We start from the raw sequence: 18033 nt of genomic DNA, 5'->3' as shown, positions 1-18033 counted from the left end.
TCTGGTACTCCCTCTCTCTCTTACCCTCCCCTGCTCACGCTGTCTGTCTGTATGTCTCTCTCCTAGAAATAAATAAAAAATATTAAAAAAAAATAAAAATAAAAATAAAATAAAAAGTAGAACTACCATTTGGTCCAATAATCTTACTTCTGGATATACATTCAGAGGCAGTGAAATCATGGTCTCAAAGAGATGTCTGCACCTCATGTTCATTGCAGCCTATTCACAAAGGCCAAAGACTCAAAAACAACCTAAGAATCCCTCGATGGATGGATGAAGAAAATGTGACTTGTGTGTGTACACATAGAATTGTTGATTCCACCATGAAAGGATAGTGCATTTATATATTGTGCAATTAAGAAAATAGAAGCATAAACAAAATCTTGCTGTACGCCAGTCAGATGGAAAGCTTAGCCCCTACTGTGAAAAGCTGGGGGAATTTTTCTATCTGCACGCTTCTGTGTATCCATACTCAAAGAATAACCAGCCGGCTAACTGAGATTTGGTGCCAGGTGCTTTTATAAGTTTTAGGTTAATCCTCACCATTGGTCTGTTGGAGAGTCCCATCATCATAATCTTCGTTCTGGAAGGGGAAGCTTGACTGAGCATCGAAGGCCCTTAAGTCCGTGGTGGGAGTGAGAACCAGAGCAGCACCCATCCAGGAAGCCCCCTCTTCTTCCCTTGCTGCACAAACTGATTTGCTCCCCAAACAATTCTAACTTTTTTCTTTTGGCTGCTGTGGGGCAGTTTCTTCCATTTTCAAAATAACAACACTTACCACTTAAGTATTGAAGATCGTGTGTGTACTGTAGTTTGGTATTATGCACTAGGCCTTTTTTAAGATAAAGATTATTAGGAAATTTCCTTACCTTTCTATCAGGCTCGTTCAAATTCATGACTCCTTGGGAAACAGTTCACACACAGCATCCCTGTCTGGCCTTCATCTCCTTATAGTCTGAAGCCTGCTGCGTCCCTGTTCTGAGAGGCCTCTCTGTGTGTCCTGTGCCAGCGGAGTGTACAGCGCAGTGAGCGTCCCAGGATCGCCAGCACGTGTGTTGGCCCTGTGTAGACTGAACGTTCCACAGCTGGTCCCAGTCAGACACCTCTGCATTTCTTTCCCAGTGAATGTGCCGCTTGCCCCAGCTGCACTGAGTGCGATAGTGGGCACGTATGCACTTCAGAGATGGGAGCTGAGCGTTTCTGTGTGTACGTTATTGAGAACATGGCATCTTGGTATACCTAGACGTGGTTTGAACCTGTGATGCTTTACCTGCCGTACCCTTTCCTTCCAAGGCTGCACAAATCAGAACCTTTCTTGTTGGGGCGCCTGTGTAGCACAGTCAGTTACGCAACTCTTCAGTTCAGCTCAGATCGTGATCCCAGGGTTGTGGGAGCAAGCTCCGTGTTGGGCTCTGTGTTGAGCTGAGCTTGGAGCTTGCTTGAGATTCTTTCTCTCTCCCTCTGCCCCTCTCCCCTGCTGACGTGCTCGTTCTCTCTCTCTCTCTCTCTCTCACAGATTAAAAGACAAACGAACCTCTCTTGTTTGTCCTTCTTACAGGCTTCAGAGATGCAGGCATCTCCCCAAAAGAATGTGGTCCATCTGTGGCAGATGCTGAAACCCCCACCTTGCCCTTGGTTCTCCCAGAGAAAGAAGGAGCGCCCTTCTCTCAGCCAGGGTCCTGGGACCAAGAGGGTTCGGAGCCCGTCACGAAGAGAATGAAAGCAGGTCAGAGCCTCATGGTTTTGTGTATCTCTGGCCCTGGAGTAGTTTTGAGCCTCTCCTGACAGGACCTCTTCCTCTGCACTTGCAGATGCCTCAGCATGTTCAGAATGGAAATCTGAGCCTTTTTCTCTGTAGACAGCATCGGGGTTGAACCATACTTACTATGGGGTTATACTCACGGTCTGGAAGCAGTGCATTCTGAATTGCAATTCTGTCCTGATACGGCCATCAGTTTTTGTTTTTTTTTCCATCAGTTTTTAAGAATATGTTGTCTTTCAGTCATAGTTTTAACCTTCTTTTTAAAGGTGATTTATAGAGGGCCATGTGGGCAGCTCAGTCAGTTAAGTGTCCAACTTTGGCTTAGGTCATGATCTCACAGTTGGTGGGTTCGAGCCCCATGTGGGGCTCCCTGCTGGCAGCACAGAGCCCACTTTGGATCCGCTGCCTCCCCCCCCACCGCTTGTGCGTGCGTGCTTTCTCTCAAAATAAATAACGATTTGGAAAAAAAAGGTAACTTAGAGAAAAATGTACTCTTAAAAAGCCAATGTTAAAAAGATTGCAAAAGATACTTGGGAACGTGTAATGGGACAGTGGCTGTGTTGTAGGCCGGAGAGCAGCCTGCGGTTGGAGCAGTGAGGCGGGGAGGGCGGCTCTGGAAGGGGTGTGGACCCCAGGGGAAGAGTCTAGAATATTGGATGTGTTAAGTGGAAAATTGAATTGACTGGCTTGAGGAGGGTGTGGAAAGAATCAGCAACAGTACATAAAAAAGTAAGTATACAAATGAGGCCATTTTTTTACTCCAGCAAAAATGAAAAATTGTTGAAGGAAGAAAACTTAATTTTGGGGTACTCTTTGGCTCAGCAGTGAATATTTACCTGAGCATAACAGCGTAAATACGACATACCAAACCAACAATTGTGTTATGATAATATAGTGAATGGGGCCCAGGGAGCAGAATCCTTCTCTGCCTTAATAGATACAGGAGGTGATGTGTAAAATCACTCAGCCTCGACATGGCATTACAGTTCAGAAACCTGGAGGTCCATGTGAGGAGAAACACCCAAAAACATGAAAGTAGTTTCCTCAGAGGAGGGAGATTGAAGGTGAGGACAGGCCAGGGCAGAGGGCTGCTACCCTCTTAATATTTGACTTTGTAAATTATGGGGAAGTATTTCTTTCATTAAAAATAAAAATTATTCTATGAGCACTATAGAACACCAGCAGAAGAAAAGGAAAAAAAATATTGAAAGCTCTTGGTAACATCAGAGAGTCTTTATTTTTCAGTGTATACACAAGTCATGTTTTTTTTTAAACGAACAGTGATTATACACAAATATTGTGTGACAAGTGATCTTTATTTTTTAGCCATGTATCCAGAATGCCTCTTTTTATATCATTGTTCTTTTAAAAGGAAACTTAAATGTGTTGGAACTTGAGGCTTATTTTAGACCTTCTTAAAAAGGCCCTTTAAAATACAAACACCAGGGGCGCCTGGGTGGCTCAGTCAGTTAAGCATCCAGCTTCGGCTCAGGTCATGATCTCATCGCTCGTCGGTTCCAGTCCTGTTTCGAGCTCCACACTCTCAGGACAGAGGCTGCTTGAGACTCTCCCTCTCTTTCTGCCCCTCCCTCAGTCACACGCTGTGTCTCAAAATAAAGTTGAAAATATAAGTGATAAAATACAAACAGCGGTGAGGGCTGTATCTTCTTCTGTCCACGGGTTAAGGTGTTCATTAAACAAAAAGGCCAAGTGTCTCTTTCTTCCTTGGTTGATGGTGGGAATGTGCCCCTTTCTCACAGAGGAGGAGGCTGAGCTGAGCCTGCAGTTGCTGGTTGCAGACCAGTGTGGAGGCCCCCACACCACCCTTGGGGGTGTCAGACCCGAGGCCGTGAAGCCAGACAAAATGGAGGAGACGCTCACATGCATCATCTGCCAGGACCTGCTGCACGACTGCGTGAGGTATGCCCGCTGCCGGGGCAGGGCCCTGCAGGAGCGATGCAGGCTTGGGGGGAGCCGAGAACCTGGCCCTGCTAACTGTGGCTGTAGAAGAGCCTGCGAGGGGAGGTGACGGCAGCCTGGGTCCACATGGTAACGTCAGACCCAAGAGGCCAGGTGCACCTCTGACGCAGAACAGGAGAGCTGTGCTGAGCTTTAAGGGGGTGTTGTCAGCAGAGGGAATGCCCCCAAATGAGGACCCAGGAGTGGCTTAGGGAGAGCCCTCTCCTGGCTTTTCTCTGGGGTCTTAAGAGTGAGAGCCTGAGTCTCCACTTACATGCAGGCTTTTCTCGCGTTTGGTGTCCTGGTTCCTGACACTCCTGGAGTCACAACCTGCTTTACTGTTCCTCCCAGAGCACAGATGGTCACTTCCGGTTTCTTTTAATTAACAAGGACGGAGTTAAAGTAGTTCAGGGTGAAAGCTGTTCTTGCAGGGGAACTGTTTCTCACATGGCTTGTGGAAAGCAGGTGACATTCCCAGTCTATTGGCAGAGCATGCAGACCCTGCCACAGTGAGCGCCGTGTGCAGGGCGGGTTTCGCCCCACCCTGCCCGGAGAAGCATGGGTTCGAGGCTCTGCTGGGGCAAGTGAGCTTGGTGGGTGGGTAATTTGTAACTGCCCCACAGCCTGAGTGAGGCCATGTCCTCCTCTGGGAAAGAGACGGTGTGAACTGGGGTCCCTGCGTCTGGGAACATGTGCCCTGGCGTCTGGGGGCCTGGCTGTGGTGTGGCAGACAGACGCTCCACCTGCCAGTGCTCTGCGGGGGCATCTGAAGCCCTGTGCTTGTGCCCTCAGCCTGCAGCCGTGCATGCACACCTTCTGTGCCGCCTGCTACTCGGGCTGGATGGAGCGCTCCGCCTTCTGCCCCACCTGCCGCTGCCCGGTGGAGAGGATCTGTAAAAACCACATCCTGAACAACCTGGTGGAGGCGTACCTTCTCCAGCACCCAGGCAAGTGGGGAATTCACCCAGCTCCTGGAGACGTCGGGGTGTCTCTCCGGAGGTCCCTTGGTCAACAGAGCCGTGTCCTTCAAATTCCAGACAAGAGCCGCAGCGAGGAAGATGTGCGGAGCATGGCTGCCAGGAACAAGATCACACAAGACATGCTGCAGCCCAAAGTCAGAAGGTCTTTCTCTGACGAGGAGGGCAGTTCCGAGGACCTGCTGGAGCTGTCAGATGTGGACAGCGAGTCCTCGGACGTTAGGTGAGCTCATGCCTGGCTCTGGGCGGCGCTCGGGGCTGGGGCCCGGGTCTGCACTGAGCACCCCGGCTCGTGAGCGGTCTGCCTTCTGAGGTGTGACGTCAGCTAGGGACTGCCCGCCTCGGGCGTGGTGAGGGTGGGGTGGGCGCCGGCTGAGTACGGCCGCTCAGCCAGGCAGCNNCGTATTTGCCACTCGCCTTTTCCAGCACCCTCTTCCCTTCTCGGGTGTACCTGCAACGCTTATTCTCTTCTGTTGTTGTCTCTCCCCTTACTTCCCATGTTAGTGAGATGTAATGGCTGGACAGCCTGTGTAAGCTTAGGGTACATGGGGCAATGGATGGACTGACGCCTGTTAGGAAATGACTACCGTAACCCATCGCTTGTTATCTACTGACACTTCCTCAGGTGCCTTGATGTACTAGCTACGATGGGTTTGGGATTTAAAGTGTTCTTCGTCCCTCGTGAGCACACTGCCCCTAGCTCAGCTGGTGACCAGAGTCCTACAGTGTTGAGCTGCACTATCGTCATTTGTCAGGATATTACTGCGGAAGAGCCTCAGTCACCTGGCTAAGAGGATGGGATTCCGGCAGACCTGATTTTATTTGCTGTAGGATGCTGCTGTTTGAGGACTCAGAAGACCACAGTCTGAGTTTTGGGTGGAGGTCGTGACATTTGGAAAGACAAAAATCAAACATTTGAATTTATTATCTTTTGTTTCTTTTTGTAAAATTTAGGACATAACGGTGAAGCAGAAAGTAATAAAAACACTGTAGTGTGACCATTTTATCCTGTATCCTTCTGGCAACTCCTATATGTAGTCTTTTGTATTTCCTTTATTAACCAAGTAAAAAGCGATACGCTTAAAAATGCATCTCTGTGCTGTTTCCCGCACTCTGACTGGAGAGGCCGTGCTGGGGAACGGACCCCAGCTCTGGGCACACGGCCAGCCAGCTCACAGAGGTGCCTCAGCTCAGAGAGCCTGGCCGGGAAGGCACTTTGCTGGACCTGGCATCTGTATCATCATACCCCTGTCACAGGGGCCCTAGTGATGGCCTCTGGGGTTTGTGGAGGAATGTCAGGAAACCCCGCTGACAGTCGGCGTGGCCCGACATGAGGGTCATCTCGTTCTGAAATGAGGTCGAGTGTCTTCTCACCGGTTGTTTTCTAGTTACGTCTTCCCCATTCTTCCCTCGCTGGCTCCTACCGTTGGCGGCAGGCACAGGAAGGCGTTCTCTGAGAGGAGGGGAGAGTCTATGTATACTTTTCCTGTGGGTTCTTTTTTGGTTAACTGTCTGCAGTTTTTGGAAAGCTCAGCTGAGGTGCACAGAGCTAGGTGGTGCAGGGCTTGTCCTGGCCGGCCAGGAATCCCCTGGAGGACAGCAGCATTCAACCGTGGCACATTTTGTTCCGATTTCAATGTGGTTTCTTAGGTGTCCAGGGTGACGGGCCCGAATGCGTCTCTGGGCGGAGTTCACAGCTTGCCCAGCATCAAACCTGTGAGGGTGGGTCCTGCCCACTGTGGGGACTGAGAGTCCACGCTCTGAGGGATGCTGTGCCCGAAGTCGGGTTGGGCAAAACGTGTGTCCGAACCCTAGGAGCCACTGAGGGGTGAGGGTCTCTGGAAACCTTATGGCAGAGGGGAGCCAGCAGGTAGCAAGGAACGGAGCCCTCCCTGTCCCAGCACGAGCAGTGACCGGGTGCCCAGCAGGGATGTGCCATCTCTCCCCGTCACACACACTGGGCGGCAGCAGATGCAGAGCTGAGGCGTGAAGGAGGGCTGAGGGCTGAGGGCCTCCAGGCTTGGGATCTGGATCTCCTCTGGTCATTGGGGCTGAGGGCCTTGGCACCACCCACAACGTGCGCAAAGCGGGGCTCACTGCTTCTCCGCACTCCAGGTGCCCGTGTGCTTTCCTTGCAGCCAGCCGTACATCATGTGCAGACAGTGCCCTGAGTACCGGAGGCAGGCGGGCCAGCCCCTCCCCTGCCCGGGTCCTGGCAGTGAGCCAGGGGCAGCCCAGGCTCCTGGGGACGCACCATCCACGTCCACCAGCGTCACGACAGGTGAGACACCGTGCCTTCCAAACCGCCGTGGTTCCTTCCAGCTACTGCCTGTCTTCCGCCCCACTCTGGTCGCTGCCTCCCTTGCCGCACCGCCTCTCCTACCTTGTTGCTGCTCGTATTCTGTTGTGGGTTAAGAAACCAGAGAGTTAAGTTGTTCTCTTGTGGATCTCCGCTTCTGGGACCGCCCTGGGGATCAGTCGTGATTCTAACACGTGGAACCCCCAGTCTGCTGCTTTGGGCTCTGGCATCCCCAGGGCTGCTTGCTAAAGCTGAAATGACTCTCCTACTTGGGCCCCTCAATGAGACCTTGGCTTCTCGGCCCCAGGCTGTGGTGTTGTCAAAGCCACCCTGAGCTCCGCCCAGTGGCGGGTTCTCGGGTGCCATCGAGAAAGGGAAAGAGAACATGTGAGATCCATGTTTTTGGCCCTGGCCATTCTTTGGTAGGGCCCGGTTTTCTTAGCTGATGTGGGCCTGAGCCTGTCATAAGGCCACTGACCCAGGATTGTGACCCAGAGCCGCGTCGAGGCCATCCACCATGACGTTCTCTCCATGGGTTCTGCAGCCTCCCCCGTGGACAGAGATATGGGCAGTGTGGTGCCTGGTCACCTCCCGACTCTGCCACTCCACAGGCGCGGTGTCCTTTTCAGACAGGAAGTCCCCGGTGGGATGTGCCTGTAGCAGATGAACGTGCATAGATGGAGCTTCTGTGTGGTCACTGAGGGTTCGAGGCTGGGCTGTGTAGACACCACTCTGCAGGGAGTGGTGGGGTCAGCCAGTCATGCCCATCAGGCCTGTCACTTGTTTATTTGGAAGAGACATAATAGAGTTCTAAATATAGAACTTGGTCTGTTACCTTACGGTGTGTGCTTTATGGCCCAAGGAAACGGTAGAAAATCTTCAAGTGATCTTTGAAATCTTGCTGTAACTGTTGAACTGAAATACCACTTTTGTTTGTTTTTCATTCTGTTTAAAATGTGGACTACTGTTCGGCCGTTAGGAAAACAAGTGTGAGTTCTCCCAGGGTTCTCCTGTGGATGTGTCTCCGTGTGTCCCTTCCTAGCCACTCCCCTAGACGTGTGTCTAATCTGCTCTTTCTGCCTGTGTCCCGATGTGTGCGGCCTGAACGTCCTGTCTGTTCCGCAGCCCAGGATTACGTGTGCGCCCTGCAAGGCAGCCATGCCATATGCACCTGCTGCTTCCAGCCCATGCCCGACCGGAGGGCAGAACGTGAGCAGGACCCCCGCATCGCCCCCCAGCAGTGTGAGTAAGGGCGCGCGCGGACGCTGGCCGCCTGAGCGGCGTCTCCACCGCAGAGCCTCTCCTGTGTGTGCTTCTAGGCTCAGGTCGCAGAGTGTTGCCGACTGTACCCAGTGTGCTGTGAAGATGGGGGTCTGTTGCCTCATCTGCATACTCAGTTGCGTGTACAACCATATCGAATGACCATCTTTTCCTGGCAGTTGATGGCCCACCCCTTCATGCACCGGGTGTCCGTGTGTGGGTGGCCCTCCTCCTGGAGTCTGCATCTGACCTTTGTAGCCACATCAGGATCAGCGTATTCCCATAATGTGTCACTTGTAAATGTGACAGGTGAAATACGGTGCTTTAATTTCCAGTTCTGGGATCGCTGTTAAAATTGACTTTGCCATTTATTTAATGGTTATGTGACTTTACTTCTCACTGAAATGGCCTGACTGGTGGTCGTGCTGTGTCCACAGGTGCTGTTTGCCTGCAGCCTTTCTGCCACCTGTACTGGGGCTGCGCCCGGCCTGGCTGCCTTGGCTGCCTGGCCCCATTCTGTGGTAATGCCGGCCCTTCAGCTCTCTGCATGTTCTCTTGCTGCATTTGGGGGGAGGGGTAGCGTGGCATGACGTAAGGGAGGCCACCATTGGTGGCCACAGATTACCTATCTTCTTCTCACATGTTTGACATTTATTTTTTTAAATGTTTATTTAATTTCTTAGTGTGCATACAAGAGTGAGGAAAGAGCAGAGAGAGGAAGGGAGAAAGAGAATCCCAGCCAGGCCCCACCCCACAGGGCAGAGCCCAGCATGGGGTGAGATCTCAGGAACCGTGAGATCATGGCCTGAGTTGATATGAAGAGTCGGACGCCCAACCAGCTGAGCCACCCAGGCACCCCTTATGTTTGCCATTTAGGAGGGTCCCTCTGTGCTAGCTCAGAAGCAGGCAGTAAATAACAACACTACAGGCTACTGAGCTCAGTCAGGAGGGCTTCCTTATGTGCAAGGAACACCGCCAACAGAAACGCCCTGTCTGGCTGTGGCGTTCAGACTCCACAGCGCCAGGCCAGGTGCACCACCGTCCATTTCAGGAAGGAATGGACCTCACGTCATTTTACTTGTTCTGTTTCTAACACTGTATTTTATCATGGAACTTCTTATTCTTTCTGGACTCTGTAAGGAAGGAAATTTGCTTATCTTAGTTGTTCGTGAATGATATTTTCATAGAATTTAAGATGGTGTCTTTGCTTCCTTCCATTTGGCAGAGCTGGACCTGGGTGACAGGTGTCTCGACGGGGTTCTGAGCAACAATCACTATGAGTCAGACGTCCTGAAGGTAATGGATTTCACGTACAGGTGCGGGTGGGGCTCAGGCCCAGCAGAGGCCCCCAGGAGGCTTTCAGCTCTCCCCATGGCTCTGACCAGCCCTGCTGCTGAGTGTACCACGTTGGTGTTTTCCTGTGTGTCCCCGTCTTCTAAGAAATAGTTCTTTCCTGCACACCCATCATGCCATGAGTGCACACGTGTCGGCTCCAGTGCCTGCGTGCTCCACGCAGTTTCAGGGTCTGGGTGGGGGCTGGGCCGGCCCTCTGCTAGAACTTGGGCCTCTCTCTGGCTTCCTCCTCTCTGACATTGTCCTTCCCGTGTCTTAGGAAGCTGACATGGCTCTTAGAATTGGAGTGTTTGATGTGCACGCCATTCTCTTGGCGGGAGTGGTGCCTGTATCCCGCGTATGCAGTGTTGCACACGCAGGACTTGTGTGGCAGGCCACTTGGCCCCGCTCACTCTGGTTAGATGTCCACGTGCTGCTCTCTTGTAGGTCCGCACAAAAGAGCCGAGAGCAAAAGGTAGATCCAAAACCTCAGCTTCCTTTCCGTGTGGTCAGGGGTCTGCTGCTGCACTAGGGCAGCCCCGGCCAAGATTGGGTATCCCCTCCCCCCCGCCCCCGCTCCTGTGCTCGGAGTGTCTGCAGAACTTTGGAGAGAATGTGGTAACTCGTGCGTTCAGAGTTCAGAAGCTAGCCTTCCTTCTGAGGCTCCGACAAAGCATCTCGGCCGAGAGCCCTTGCAGACTAGCTTGTGAGTGTGTTGCCGGGTCCCGGGCATCCTGGTCCTCCTGTGTTGCGGTTCTGGAAGCCCTCGCAACGGCCCGCTGCACAGCCCTGCCGTGTTTAGCCTGCCTGTGCTGTGGCCTCACCCACCTGCTAGGGCCTTTTATGAAATGTTCACTTTATTGTCATTTTGGCATTTTGTTTTCTGAGCTAGTATTTCTAAGAATGCCCTTCTTTCTCATCCCAGAATTACCTGGCAACCAGGGGTTTGACGTGGAAAAACATGTTGACTGAAAGCCTCGTGGCTCTGCAGAGGGGGGTATTTCTGCTGTCAGGTAAGCGCGTCGCCCCTGCCTTCCCCTCGCTGGTGCGGCGGTGTGTTTGCAGTGGTCGCTGCCGCCTCTGGGGAGGAGAGTTCCAGGCCGCCTTCCTGTGTGCACACCCTCCCCCTCCACCCACCCTGGGCGGGGGGGGGCAGACAGGCACCAGCACTTCAGGATTTGAGCCCATGTTACATATTCTAGCATCTTTTCTGCCCGGTTGGAGGGAGGGACACAGCTGAAGAGACTGTGACCCCGCGTCTTGGCATCGATCAGATTCTGGAGCCAGTGGTTCTCAAGCCTTCAGGGTCCTTGTGGGACTTTCACTTGCTGTGCTGGTGACTCGGTGCCGGCTTGGCCCGTCTCCCAGGGCTGCCCAGGACATTGTGACATGTGGTTTTTGTCACTCAGGGAGGGTGCAGAAGAATCAGCAAATGACTTTCCTTTCTAAGACATACATTATGGAAGGCTTCAAAAGCTGCCGGGAATCCTCCTCAGCAGATGCGTTCTCACAAATGTCTCAGGGGTTCTGTGCCGCCACAGCCCTCGGGGCGCCCGGTCTGTCACCCGGGCCTGAGCTTCATTAGCTTCTTAGTGACTGCTGCATGCGTGGCCCAGAAAGACATGTGAGTGATGGGAAGCACAGTGCATAAAGAGAAAATCATGGGGGATCCCACCCTCTGAGGACCCAGTGGTCACACCACACGGCCTGTGCCCCCGCCACACGTGGACACGGTTGTGGTCCTCACAAATGAAACCCTACCACACGTGCTGTTCACTCAGCAGTATTCCTTGGACCCTTTTTATGTCAAGTTCTTTACCTCGATTATTTTTCAAGTTTATTTATTTATTTATTTTTTAATATTTTTAAATTTATTTTNATAAACAACCTCATGTCAAATGCTGAGACACAATAAAAACATATATAATGTTGGTAATGAGAAGTGGAAGGAAATTATCAGGAAGAAGAGAATGAAGGGGAAAAGGCATTTTTTAATAACGAAAATTATAGAAAAAGATTTTTTTAAATATTTTTTTATTTATTTCTAGGAGAGAGAGAGACAGACAGACAGACACAGCGTGAACAGGGGAGGGTCAGAGAGAGAGGGAGATACAGAATCCGAAACAGGCTCCAGGCTCTGAGCTAGCTGTCAGCACAGAGCCGGACGCGGGGCTCGAACCCACGAACCGCGAGATCATGACCTAAGCGAAAGTCGGACGCTTAACCGACTAAGCCACCCAGGTGCCCCTCAAGTTTATTTATTTTGAGACAGTGCAAGTGGGGAAGGGACAGAGAGAGAACAAGAATCCCAGCTCGGGGCTTGAGGTCACGAAACCACGAGATCATGGCCTGAGCCGAAATCGAGAGTTGGACGCTCAGGCACCCCTACCTTGATTTTTATTGTATAGTATTCTAGTATCATCGTTTGTTTAACCAGATCATTACTATAGGATATTTAGGTGGTTCTCCCCTTTCCGCTATCTGAATAAGCACTGCGGCTGCAGAGCATACAAGATGGTAGGTTAGGAAAATCGTTCCATCAGGATAAATAAGTAAATTGTTAGACAGTGGTATGAACAGTTGAGACTTTGCCATATTTGCTGTCCCTCCCTCCCCCCGAAGAACGTGCCTCAGCATCTTCCTGAGCCCTTCTGCCCTGAGTTTACCCGTAAATAGAGACAAGGCAACTGGGATGTATCATTGGTTTATCTGCCTGTGTTTGACTCTTCGGAGAATTGAAGATCTTTTTGTTTTATGGTTCGTTGGCTTGTCTGTGACCTTGGCCCATACTTATATTAGTCTATTTGGATTTGAGGGTACGGGTTGGTAGGATATCTTTGTCATTTAAAGGTGTCACATATTGTTGCTTATGTGGCAAATGTGCTTTTCCACTATTTTATTAAGATCTCACCTTTGTTAGGGCGCCTGGGTGGTTTAGTCGGTTAAGCATCCGACTTTCGCTTAGGTCATGATCTCGCGGTTCGTGGGTTCGAGCCCCGCGTCGGGCTCTGTGCTGACTGCCAGCTCAGAGCCTGGACCCTGCTTCAGATTCTGTGTCTCCCTCTCTCTCTGACCCTCCCCTGCTCGCGCTGTCTCTCTCTCTCTCCTAGAAATGAATAAAAAAAACGTTTAAAAAAAAAAAAAAAAGGATCTCACCTTTGTTACATGTGTTTCCATTGTGGTGTTTAAGTTGTCAGTAGTCAGATTTATAGGTCCATTCTTGTGACATGATAGCTCAAGAGAAAAATAATACTCATTCCTCTTAGTACTTTTTAAAATTTTTATTTCTATTATGATTTTTTTAAAATGCTCTATTTTTTAAGCTTATTTATTTACTTAGAGAGAGCACGCGCGTGCGAGCTTGTGTGCTTGAGTGGAGGCGGGGAGGGCTGGAGAGCAGGGAGAGAGAGACTCCCAAGCAGGCTCCATGCTGCCAGCAGAGTCCCATGTGGGGCTTGAATTCACCAACTGTAAAATCATGACTTGAGCCAAAGTCCAAAGTTGGACGCTTAACTGAATCCACTGCTACTTTTTTGGATTTTTAAAGTGTTTGAATTTTTTACCCAAGTGGAATTATTTTGCTGTGAGGAAATCAGTTGGTATCGAGATTGGTTTTGTTCTTGTTTTCTGAGAGTCTGGCCCATTGTCTCTACCCCATCTATGGGTCGGCGCACTGGTTACCCACTGGTTTGCAGGAGGCCACAGCTGTTCTGCTGCTCTGGAAACATGACGCAGCCTGATGGCTGCCATGCCCACATGAGGCTGTGTCCTTCCAGATTACAGAATCACAGGGAACACTGTACTCTGTTACTGCTGTGGCCTGAGAAGCTTCCGAGAGCTGACCTACCAATATCGGCAGAACATTCCTGCTTCCGAGTTGCCAGGTAAGAAGTCCCTCACCCCCCGACTCAGCTCTGTCTAGTCTAGATGGGCTTCTGCGTTCTCAGTGGGTATCAGCAGGGACAAGACAGGGAAGATGGGCTGCCTGACAGCCATGCTTATTCCCAGGCCATCCTCGACCCCGAGTTAGCTCAGGTTCTGGGCCTGTTGGCCGTGACACACGTTTCTAAAACAAGATTCACAAAAACAACCTATAGACCATTGTAGAAGTCTTATTTCCTAAGTTGGGCTTTCAATTAAACTGTTTTTTCCCCTTGGAATCTTAGAACATGCAAGGAAACTAGTTATAAAGTGTGACAGAATGCTACAACTGTAGTTGTTTCTCTTTGGGTCTTTACTTAAATTGGCTTAGCTGTGTTTGTGATCGGCTGTGTATTACACACACATGACTTTTTCTCTCCCCAGTGGCTGTAACATCCCGTCCTGACTGCTATTGGGGCCGCAACTGCCGCACTCAGGTGAAGGCCCACCACGCGATGTGAGTGAGACGCGCCGGACAACCAGGGCCGGGGAGGGCGCCAGAGTGGCCCCCTGCAGAAAGGCAGACCCCCGTTTTCCTACCAGGAAGGCGATTTTATTTCTTTTAAGTGTTTTGGCCAAGTTGATACCTCAGCTTTTAGAGATCTTCATGAACTAGTTAACTATTTACTTGTAAATATAGTCATTTACTTCTGTTTGTATAAAGTCCTAGTGTTATTGTTTCAAAACTCTGCTCTTCTGTTCTCATTTCATGAAGCGTTTGCATGCAGACGTTACCTCTGTGTCTGCAGAATGAACACACCTGTTGTTCCCACTGACACCTTGGAGGATTAGTGCTTTGTGACTCTGTGGCCGTGGTCACTGAGAACTTCCGGCCTGTGTACATGCCGCTGCCCCGAGTCTGCGTTTGGTGCCGTGAGCACAGGTCTGTGTTGGCTCTAACTCGGCGGCTGTCACTGGGCACTGTCCTACTTCCAGTGACATCTGCATTGCCACACGGGCTCATCTGCAGATGTGAGTTTATCTGCGCTTTCAAACCATAGGTGAGGTGTCGTGTAAATCAACCTCATGGATTGATGCTTCTTGAGGCTACTGTGATTCCCCAGTCACTTGTGGTTCACATCAAAGTTACTGACATTGTGCCCATCATGCAGGAGATAAGGCCCCAAGTGAAGGCTCCCTGGAGGACTGATTCTGTGGAATAAACACCTTGCTTTCTATTTGAGCATAGATAGTGTCTCGGAAACCATTTCCTTATAGGGAAAGAGATTTTACTAGTAACTAGCCAGTCTTTCTTAATAAAGACACAGATAAGGATAGGAAGGGCACATGGGTCTTCCTCTGGGCATCCCCTGCTCATCACAAAGAAGGAGGTGGTGGCACTGGCACCCAGTGGGCGAGTCTGTTGGTCCTGCCCTGCCCGGTGGCCCACGGTGCCTGGGGTATTTTGAACTGGCACAGCTTTGAGTCTCTTCTCTAAGAAAATTACCTAAAATGTGTGACTTATTTTAAATTTTTTATAGTTTATTTATTTTTGAGACAGAACATGAGCGGGGGAGGGGCAGAGAGAGAGGGAGACACAGAATCTGAAACAGGCTCCAGGCTCTGAGCTGTCAGCACAGAGCCCGATGTGGGGCTCGAACCCACGAACCGCGAGATCATGACCTGAGCCGAAGTCAGATGCTCAACCGACTGAGCCACCCAGGTGCCCCCGAAAATGTGTGACTTAAAAAAGTAAAAAAATTGAAAGTTTGGCTTTAAAATTTAAGAAGGAAAAGAAAGCTGCCGTAGGGGTTCATGCCTTTGGTGGGATTAGGCCATGCCACTGTGAGCTACCCCGTGTGCGCGATCAGTTTCTCATCAAGCTCCTCCGGCATGTGATCCCCAAATTCACTTATTGGAATGCTTCTTGATGCCGACTTGTATAATTTGACTTTTTTCTTCTTGCAGGAAATTCAATCATATCTGTGAACAGACAAGGTTCAAGAACTGAGCATGTAGGAGGCACCAAGGTGGCGTGGGGGTAGTGGAATTCAGCGACCGTGTGTTCAGGAAATACCGGATACGAACATTTTAAGGGCATTTTACAGTCCCCCAGGGAGTGCTGGGGGTCTCTACATCCGGCACTGTAGTGTGGCTTTTTCTTTTGTGGCGCGAGACCCACCCTCCCCACAGTGGCCTGAGAGGCCTGGGGTGGCACGAACAGCCCCTCCTCTGGCCTTGGGGCCACCAGAGCGCCATCAGCCAGAAGAACTGCTATCAGCCGCCCCCTCGCGCTCAGACGATGACGTTCAGGTTTGCTCTTTGGACCTTTCCCAAAACTGTGGCTAGGACAGACGTCTCTCTTCAAGGAAGCTCTCATGGGAGAAAAAAGAAAGTCTGTCAGAACGGTCCTGTCATTGAAGGGAAAGCGGGCAAAGGGCTTACAGCCTGTGGGCACAGCGAAGGCCCTGCGCGGGGAGAGCCACGGCTCCTAGGCGCTTGTATTTATCAGAGGTTTGGTGCTGATCTTCTAGCAAGATTTATCACAGACTGTAGCACAAGTAATATAATATATAATTTGCAAATTGACTAAAATTGGGATAGTAGGGGATTTGAAGGAATAAACGTGTTTCTGTTTATTACAAAAAGGAAAAAATCAGACGTCCGGAACCGCTAACCCTAGACCCCCAGCGTTAGGCGCGTGGCCCGGTCCCAGAAGGGGGTAAGGTGGGTCGTTCCCACCCTCAGCCTGCTGTGGAGCAGAGCCCTGGTGCCCGCTTCTCTCTCCATGGGCACAGCCGCAGGCCCTGCTGAGCTGCCCCGTGGTCTTTGTTCCCTGCTGGGCTAGCTCGGCCCCGGGGTGCCCCGGCCCTCCTGGGGCGGCCCCTGCCCTGAGAGTGCCGGGGACCTTGTGGGCGAGACCTCGTCTCCTTCGTTGGGTTTGCCATGTCATCTGGAATGATACTTGAAATTTTGTTCTTTGTTAAAAAAAAGTTTTTTATCGTTTGTTGAAATCATCTGTTATTTTTGTTTGCAAAATTGTAACTTTTTGCTTCTTCTCAGGAATAGGATTTTCAACTGTTGTCTTGCTCTTGATACAGACTCTGAGAAGCAGCGCTGTTTGTGGAAAAGGCCTCCTTCCGTATTCTAATAAACAAGCCGTGTCTGTTTCTCTCCCTACACGCTTGTCCGTGCACTGGGCTCCTGCCCTTTGCTGCTCCCTGCTCCTGGCTCCCCAGGGTCCCATCTGCAGCCTCGCTCAGGCGAGCGCGAGGCGGGGCCCAGGTCTAAGTACTCGGGAAGAGGGGAGAGGCATAGGATCTCTTGGGTCCTATGCCAGATGACAGCCTTTTGGTCACCCGTTGAAGCTGTGGCTTTGTGTCTAAGTCCTGGGCGTGGCCCGCGCAGGAGCGAGCCCTGTCCTCCGCGTCGTCACTCCCTTCTCTCCTGAAAAGTAAGAGCAAAGATGTGGCCCTTTAGCGTTCTACCAGCTCTAAGCCTAGGTTTAAGAAGGGCATGGGATTTACTTGGTCTGCAGTGGCTCCTCCTGAGGGGAGGGGACATGTCATGATGGGTTGCTGGGTCCGCAGGGCGGGGCCGGCTCTGGTGGGACTTGGGCTCCTCGCTCCTAACAGGGGTGGGAGGTCAGCACAGAGCTGGCCTGCTCTAGCTCGTGGGGAGCTTGGGGACCAGGGCAGTTACTCTCTGGGCTGTTTTACAGTCCTGGGTGGCCAGTATTTATGATGTTTTTATGACTCTTCTGTTCATCCACACCCTCCCGCCCACCTTACAGTTGGGCTGGAGCCCAGCCTGTGTCTGACCTGGTGGCACAGGCTGCCTTGGTGTGAGTGGACAGCATCTCACCTGTGTGCTCGCCTCCAGGTATGTGGGCCCCAGCCTGGAGCAGGCCCGGCGGGGTCTCTGCTGCCTGCCCCCTCCTCCTCCCACGGCCTCCCCCAGCCCATCCCGAGTGTGTCCCTCTGGGGCTCTGGTGTCCCCATCAGAAGAGGGGCCAACCCTCCCTGTGTCTCTATCAGTGGTGCCCCCTTAAGGGGCTGCCCAGCAGCCTGGCCTGGCCTGCGACTCCAGGCTGTGAGGGGAGGAGGCCTTACTGGGTGCAGCCAAGAATCCAGCAGAGCTGATGGGGTCAGGCTCACTGGCCCAGAGCTGAGAGGGGCAGAGCGACCTTGGCGGATTGCGCCTCCGGGAAGCAACCAAACCGAAGCGGTGGAGAGGGTCAGCATGCAGCCTGCAGAGAGGAGGCCCAGAGAAGCCCGGCTCTGAGTCTGGATGGCCGTGGGGGACACCAGCAGCAGGAAGCCAGCCTCCAGGCTGGAGGGAGAAAATGAATGGGGGGCTGGCTGGACTTAGAAAGCCCAGCGCAGATCTGGATTCAAGTGTGGCTAGATGCGGGAGACTGAGCACCACGTGGGAACCCTTCCCTCCCTCTGTTTGCGGTAGCAACTTCTAGACCTCAGCCTCCAGCAGGCAGAAGCCGTGAACTTCCCCACTGGTTCAAATGGAAACCCGCCCCTGACCTAGTCACTAACGGGCCAGAGCAGAGCCTCCCGCCCACCTGGCAG

General features: G+C 51.7%; 1 protein-coding gene across 1 annotated transcript in view; it reads left to right on the top strand.

Moving 5' to 3' along the window:
• The window catches only part of CHFR (checkpoint with forkhead and ring finger domains), a 27205-nt gene extending 10575 nt beyond the window's left edge, over positions 1–16630 (top strand). Inside the window, exons 6-17 of the mRNA XM_077763613.1 lie at positions 1559–1726; positions 3523–3682; positions 4514–4668; positions 4759–4921; positions 6837–6979; positions 8123–8239; positions 8695–8778; positions 9483–9553; positions 10515–10602; positions 13366–13473; positions 13895–13967; positions 15419–16630. Coding sequence (XP_077619739.1) covers positions 1559–1726; positions 3523–3682; positions 4514–4668; positions 4759–4921; positions 6837–6979; positions 8123–8239; positions 8695–8778; positions 9483–9553; positions 10515–10602; positions 13366–13473; positions 13895–13967; positions 15419–15461 — 1373 coding nt within the window. The 3' untranslated portion in view covers positions 15462–16630. The remainder of the gene's footprint in view (positions 1–1558; positions 1727–3522; positions 3683–4513; positions 4669–4758; positions 4922–6836; positions 6980–8122; positions 8240–8694; positions 8779–9482; positions 9554–10514; positions 10603–13365; positions 13474–13894; positions 13968–15418) is intronic.
• The last annotated feature ends 1403 nt before the right edge of the window (positions 16631–18033 follow it).

Source organism: Crocuta crocuta, unplaced genomic scaffold (genome assembly GCF_008692635.1).
Source record: "Crocuta crocuta isolate KB4526 unplaced genomic scaffold, BGI_CrCroc_1.0 scaffold114, whole genome shotgun sequence".
NCBI classification, from domain to species: Eukaryota; Metazoa; Chordata; class Mammalia; order Carnivora; family Hyaenidae; genus Crocuta; species Crocuta crocuta.
This window is presented reverse-complemented; position numbering and strand designations above follow the sequence as displayed.